Source organism: Buceros rhinoceros, unplaced genomic scaffold (assembly GCF_000710305.1).
Source record: "Buceros rhinoceros silvestris isolate BGI_N320 unplaced genomic scaffold, ASM71030v1 scaffold41752, whole genome shotgun sequence".
NCBI lineage: Eukaryota > Metazoa > Chordata > Aves > Bucerotiformes > Bucerotidae > Buceros > Buceros rhinoceros.
In genome coordinates, this window is record NW_010399036.1 from 1 (window position 1) to 7,086 (window position 7,086).

Below are 7,086 nucleotides of genomic sequence, written 5' to 3' on the forward strand. Positions count from 1 at the left end.
TCGTAGGGCGTGGGGGGAGAGAGGCCGGCCCGGGCCTGTGCCTTCTGGCCCGCAGCGAGCTTCATCTCGCCGCTCGGCAGCTACTGCGCCTTTGGAAAGGTGGAGATGAATAAAGACGGCTCCAGGCTTCGAGTCTTTTCATTTTTTTTATTGTCTTTTTTTGTTTGTTTGTTTGTTTTTGCATATTTTAGACCAGTAAGCAGCTGCGCTGCATCGTTCGTTCCCTGTGTTAAGGTTGTTGAATAAACGGAAAAAGTGTGTCCCAGTGGCATATAAATAGCTTTTCTCAACTCCAGTCGTGTTGTTTGGCCGGCACTTGGCGGCGGCAGCGTGCAGAGATGATTTAAGTTTTTTCCGGTCTTGGCGATCAGTTACATTTGCATTAATATTTGGACAATTTTTGTACAAAATCAGATCTTCTATCTATAAGATCATACAACGTTGAACTCCCTGTTTCAAAGCTGCTTTGAGGGGGTGATTTCATTTGATCTTAGTTAGATGTGTATTTTGGATAACTATGGGTAATTTTTTGTTCCTGGTTAGCACATCCTTTCCAGGTCCTGAAACAAGCTCCAAAATTTCCTCTGCTAGTCCTGTGGACACGCAAAGTGTCTCTTGCTTCTCTTGCAGATTTAAATCGTGGGTTTCCCCAAGTAAATCCAGCTCTGTGACTCGGGTTTTTGAATGCTGAAATGGAAGCAGGCTGCAAGGAAAGGAAACCTGTAACTGAGCAAGACCGTGAGGCTAATTAGAGGCCTTAATTGGAAAAGCTCTCTGAGCACAACAGCTGCTCAGAAACTGCTCAAAGGATTTTTGCTGTCTTCTGAGTTTAACTCAGGCTACATACTTTTTGCCTTGGCACGTGTCTGCCTGGAGTGAAAAATCATATATTATTCATTTAGTCCTGAATGAGAACATCTCTTTTTACAAGAGATGTGATATTTTAATAAGTCAGTCAAATTCTAGTTCAAACACTGATGTGTGTACTGTTTGTTGTAAACATTTATATGGTGGTCACAATAATGCTGGTTTTATTTATATTTTGCAGTTCTGTTACTCAAATAAACATATTTATGACATTTATGCAAGCAACACCTTTTGTAAAGATCAGATAAATGTTGCATAGGACCTGGGACACGTAAGCTCCAAATAGCTGCATTTAAGAGGAAAAACACAGCTGAGTGAGTGAACTGCCAGATCATTTTGTATGTAAAAGTAGGACAGTCATACTTAGCAGCAGCACTGATGCAGATGTTCATGTTGTTTACAGACTGCAGTAAAAATACTGTCTCACAAATGAGATTTCAAGGGTTTGCTTAAAATAAATGATGTATGGCTTACTAAAATCTGTCTTAATGCAGGCAAGCATCAAGACCTTGGCAAGAGTCTGAACTCTTCTTTGTGTTAACTGTGCAATATTCTCCAAGTGTGAGGTTTCGACTACCTGTTCGTTAATAAAACATGGTAGGAATAAGTCAGTTTGTAAGCATCAAGCTAGCGGCAGACTTCTTAAACAGATTGAGCTCCGTGGTAGCAGTGGCACCCAGTTCCTGCAGTATGATGGAAGAGACATGAGGAAATTCATCAGTAGAAAAACTTTTTTTTTTTTGAGTGAGGTTTGCTGAGTTTTATTATGCTTGTCTGTATTAGTGAAATAATGCTTAGGTGTGTATGGAAATCACAACGGTGGTAGGTGATGCTGCTGCTCTGCCTTGAGCTTGCTTTCCAAACGTGCAGCACTGTATACTGGTAGAGATTTCTGCCTAGTATTGATCCTGTAAGTTAATCCCTTTCCTACATGTTATTTGCTTGGGGTTTATTTGCTAAGTTCTGGTGTTTTCTTTGTCACTGCAGCTCAAAACTTGTGAGAATGTTGTGCCTCCAGGGGATCTGGGGGATGTATTCAATTAAGGATGTATTGTGGAGTGTTTTTCCCACCCCCGTTATGATGTATGCTTAGATAACATAGTCCCTTTCTAACCTTAAAACCTCAGTAATTACATTTCAGACTTAGCAGATACTAAATGTAACAAAATCTTTCATAAGGATCCATCTCACTGGACAGTGGCCAAAATTAATCCCTAGGCAGCAGCATCTGGAAGAAGGGTGCAGAGAACCTTCCTCAGAGTACTCTCCCAGACACTTGAAAGGCATTCTGGAGACAATCTAAACTAATGGTGGTATACTGGGATTTTTTTATGTTCCTGTTTTTCCAGTTGCTTTTGTAATACATGTGAACTGCATGAGTTACAACAGCAGTCTTGTGTGATCCCCAAGTACTTGTTATTCTAGTAACAAGCTTGCATGGCAAAGTGTGTCTTTCTCCCTTAACTACAGACCATTTATGCTCTTCCTGTTGCTCTTCCAGTTTTTCCTCAGTTTATTTCCTACTTTACAGAGGTTTTCCTGTAGATTAAAGGGAAATAAGACCAAAACCTTATTGTGAAGCATAGAAGCCAGTTTTGATGCACATGCTTATCTTAGGACTGTGCAACCTTGTGCAGCAAATGTGATTAATACGCTTTTTTCCTCTGCTCCTTTAAGCAAACCAAATCAGCTGTGAGATTGAAGGAGGACATGAAGAAGATAGCTGCACTTCCACTGAACAGGCAGAGGGACACAACCTGTCCAAAGGTGTTTGGTGTGAGTCTTCTGGAGCTCCAGCAGCAGGGACTGAGCAAAAATGGCATCCCAATAGTTGTGTGGAATATAGTCGAGTACCTGACTCAGCACGGTAAGCTTAATTGAGTCCCTTCTGCTTAGCAGCACTCTTTATGTAGGACTTTTCACAGGGAGGGTTCCATCTCTATTCTGGTACAGGGGCTAGATAAGGTTGTGGCACTAAACACAGACAAAGAATTTTGCCATATGTGATGTGCTTCTTGGTTTTTTTTTCTGTCTTGATGCTAAATGTACTTTTTAATAGGATGTTTATAAAAGTCAGCCACAGTTGTTACGAAGCAGCGTGCTCTCATAAACAAGCTGTTCAGTTGATAAATGGAAGGTATTTCATTTGTGAAGGTTTGTGTCATTTTCTAGCTGGAAAACATTTGTCTTTAACACTTTCTGACAGTAAGAAGGTGTAAATATCTATATATTCATGTGCATACCCTCCCCCCCCTCAGAGAACATTACCAAATAGGAATACATGTTCTTACATGTTTTCAGATAATTCTAGTTATTTTAATCCCCTCAGGGAAGTAGGTGTCCTGTTCTTAGCTTCTCTTTGCATTCATTTAATGGGACTTTAGTTCCTGTTGTTGAAATACATCTCTGCAGAACTCTAGAGCACCACTGGTGCGCAGATGTATTCTGTGGCAGCTGTTCAGCAATGGGAAAGATTTTGTGGAGGTAATTTCATCTTGTAAGAAATTGAATCTGGTTTTGCCCTAAGGTTTTTCTTTTAGCTGCTCGGTAATGATAATCTAATTGCAGAGCCTGAGATTCCATGTCTGTACCTCAGTAGACCCTCAGAAGCTGGTAGATGCAAACATCCTTGAAAGTTAGCTTGGATTAAGGTGCAGTGCAAATTTAAAACATGATCCTACCTTTACACAGCAGCATCTTGCTTGATCTATTTCAACTGGCCTTAAAGTGCTGTGCTAGAACACTGAAACGGAAAGAGGAAGGATGGAAAAAGTTTTTGCATCATTTAGGGTTTAATCAAAACCAGAAACAGACAAAGACTCTTGACTGCAAGTTGTGGGCTGTGCTCTGCGTTCCATAAAAAAGATCCGAATGGCACGTGACTGTATCCCAAATGTGAGCTAAACATGCCAAGTCCTTGACTCTGCAGCAAGATTAGCTAGGCTTCTGAATACCAAGGTGATTATCTAGCCCCGATAAAGAGACAATCCATTCTCTTTCTCAAAACTGCAAGCAAGATCTCAAAGATGTTCTCTTACGTGAGAAGTTCTTGAAATGGGTGTCCTGTGCTTCCCTAAGATTTGTTCTGGTAACTAAAGGTAAAGTTAACTGTGAAGACATTTCTCACAGAGGCCCAGGTATGGATTCAAATTATTTGGAGGCAGAGTGTTTTGTGAATCATGGTTACTGTTTGTTATGTATTATCTTAAAACTCCAATTCTGCAAAGATGTTGTAAGAGATGTTGTAGGGTTTTTTAAAGCCGGACCATTTCAGAGTCTCTCTTCTACCTCCTGAGGAACTGACTACCCATTTGAAAAAGCTGAGCCGACTGTCTAGCAGCTACATCCTTCAGTTAGGTTTACGTTAGGATGCCTATTTTCAAATTAATAGGTAAAGACAAGTTTTCCTGTGCTGAATTTAGTAGTATCTGGTTATTGTTACCAGTATGTTCTAGCCTCTATTTCCACAAATGACTGAGGAGGATTAAAGGAAGTTTGATCTGTGTGGGGACTGTCCTTTGCTCCCTTAGTGCTGCAGAAACGAGTCGTGATTGAGATGTGGTGTTTTGTGCTTCCCCCAAGGTGGCAGTACAGCACACCACGTCAGAATGCGTTTTGCTGTGAATACAGGAATACAAGATCTACAAGCGTTATCTTATTAGTCAAGTAAAATGCTTGAATGCTTGTCCTTTTCTTTTTTCCTTACTAGATCAGTTTGTCTTCTGGTCCAATAAAAGAGATTATTTCTGTCTACAAACTCTGCTGCATAAGTATTGATTTCTTGGACTGGAAGCGTTCTTTCAGACTGCTGTTTTGTGGCATCTACTCTGAACTGATGAAAACCGTATATATTTTGATCCTTTCAGTGTTATGCCTTTGAAGAATAATAAGCAGGTCTATAATAGATGCAGTATTATAAAAGGCAGAATTTTTGTGCTGAAAGTGTTCTTAATTAAGTTGCTGAGTTCAGTTTTAGGCACTTTACTGAAGGTTTTGGATTTCAGCATATGCCTAGGAAGTGATGTTTAATACAGTAGCATTTACCTGGCTTCCTCCATGGAAACCTCCTTATTTCTGCATCTCCTTCACTGGATGTGGCGTGTTTGGCCTGAAGTCATCAATACCTTATCTTTGTCACTGTGAAATACTTTGGGCTTCTTGCTGTCCAAAACACACTTTTGCTGACTGATATTTTCTGCTATCACAAGGTTGCAGTGCTCATTACAGAACTACTGCTGCAACTGGCCTGTGTTCAGATGTCTTTGCTTCATGATGGTCACAAGTAAGAAGCAACTACCCTAAAATGTGAAGCTGGAAGTAGTTGTGTGTGAATTTGGCAGAGTCCAGCTTAAAGTAACAGGCCTCTTGCAAAAGTAAGACAACAGAATAGTTTTGTAGAATCTGGATCCTTTTCTGTTGAAGGATACCAGTGCAAAATGTGGCTGTCTCAATTGATTTCTGCATGGTATGAAGTTACAGCAATGCCACTGAGTTTCGTGGGTTCTCAAAAGTATCCCAGGCCTCAAGATCTGGTCACTGGTAATTACCATAATCCAATTGTTTGACTAGAGGGAGTTTGGGGGTGGAGGGGTTGAGATGGGGAGTAGTTTTGGAGGTTTCTTTAAACTGTGTTGTATTAATTGCCCTCCTTTGTATTACTACGGATGTATTATTCATCATATCACTGAGATGCCTTAGTTCAGATCAATCTCGTATGCAATATATAATTACAGGTATGACACAGGAAGGCCTCTTCAGGGTAAACGGCAGCATGAAAATGGTAGAACAGTTGCGTCTGCAATATGAGCGTGGGGAAGAGGTGGAACTTGTTAAAGATGGTGATGTGTACTCAGCAGCCAGTCTGTTGAAATTATTTTTGAGAGAGTTGCCAGATGGGATTATCACCTCTGCCTTACATCCCAGGTTCATTCAGCTTTACCAAGGTAAGCAAGAGGTAAAATCCCCATGCGCTTTCTTTCTGGATAATTGTTTATGCAGTGAGCAAAACCAATACTCTTTGTTTCTTAGTTTACCTACTTTGTTCTGCATTTCCTTTGGCTTTAACCCTCACCTGTTCCCAGAGTGCTCATAGATGTGCAATTGTGTTATAAGAGACAGAAAATTGTTTCCTATATGTTTGGGAAAGTCTGGGCTATTTATGATTTTCTAGTTCAGTTATATCTGCTGAATGTAAACTGAAATTATCAGCTGGTTTCTTTGAGCAAGCTGGTAGACAATAGCTGGAGTCTCTTTAGGGCTCAGATTTGCCTCTGTTTTGCTAGGGTGATTTCTGGCAATTTTATTCTAATCAACTCTGAAAAGTTATAACAACTACATCTCTTAATGAAATTGAATATCCATTGGGTCCAAAGCATATGCTAAGTGTCTATTTCTCACTAAATAAAGTGATTGCCCATCAAAAAAATTAGCCAGTTTGCAAGTAACAGCAGACTTTACCTTTTATTCCCCACCATAGCGCACTACCTGCAAGATTTCTTCTTTTCTTTCTTATTGGGCTTTTTTTTTCCCCTTCAAGTGGTGGATCAACCATAAGAAAGAACGTAATTTCTGCTTTGTAAAGTTGAAACTTGCACAACTTCTCTGTCTAATTCATCTGTATCAGTTCTGCGTTACATGGAATGAATGGTGGTTGGCTCTGTTCCTTGACCGCGTGGGTCAGTGGCAGTTCTTTTCTCTCGCTGCAGGTGGTTGATACGTCTTTTTGCTGTCTTCCTAAGAAGTTGCAAAGTGAGTAGTGCATAAATGATACTACAGAAGTGCTCTTTACTGAAAAGCAGGCAAATGTGACACAGGATACAGGGGAGGAATGCGTGCCCTAGTGGAAGATGGTGCAAAGTTCTCTCTCTCCATTGCCCTGAGATCTCCCTACTGCTTTTCTTGCCTGCAGTGGAGATGAAGTTTAGCCATTGCCTGTAGGAGGGAGAACAGCATGTCTTTTCTTTACTGTTTGGGGCTGTACAAACTGTTGGGGGCGCGCTGGAGACGAGCTCTGTGCCTGCCCTTGAGTGCAGGCATTTCGGTTGTAAGGAGATGGTTATGGGGACTGTGTAAAATGCCTTCCTCATTCAGTGAAGTGTCTGGGGCCAAGGATAGGGGTCAGGAAGTGTTGTGTAGGAAGGTGCCATTGTTTTAGAAAGTCCCTTTTTTCTGGTCATCATTGTGCTTTCTTCTGTGTCTTTTAGATTTTACCAGACCTGA

General features: G+C 40.8%; 1 protein-coding gene across 1 annotated transcript; it reads left to right on the forward strand.

Moving 5' to 3' along the window:
- Positions 1-2,544: 2,544 nt before the first annotated feature.
- On the forward strand, positions 2,545-5,810 carry LOC104487848 (protein FAM13A-like; the record flags this gene model as incomplete). Its single annotated transcript, XM_010131324.1, has 2 exons — positions 2,545-2,734; positions 5,601-5,810. Coding segments are annotated over 2 exons (400 nt in total), but the record flags the coding sequence as incomplete, so codon positions are not given.
- Between the last annotated feature and the right edge of the window lie 1,276 nt (positions 5,811-7,086).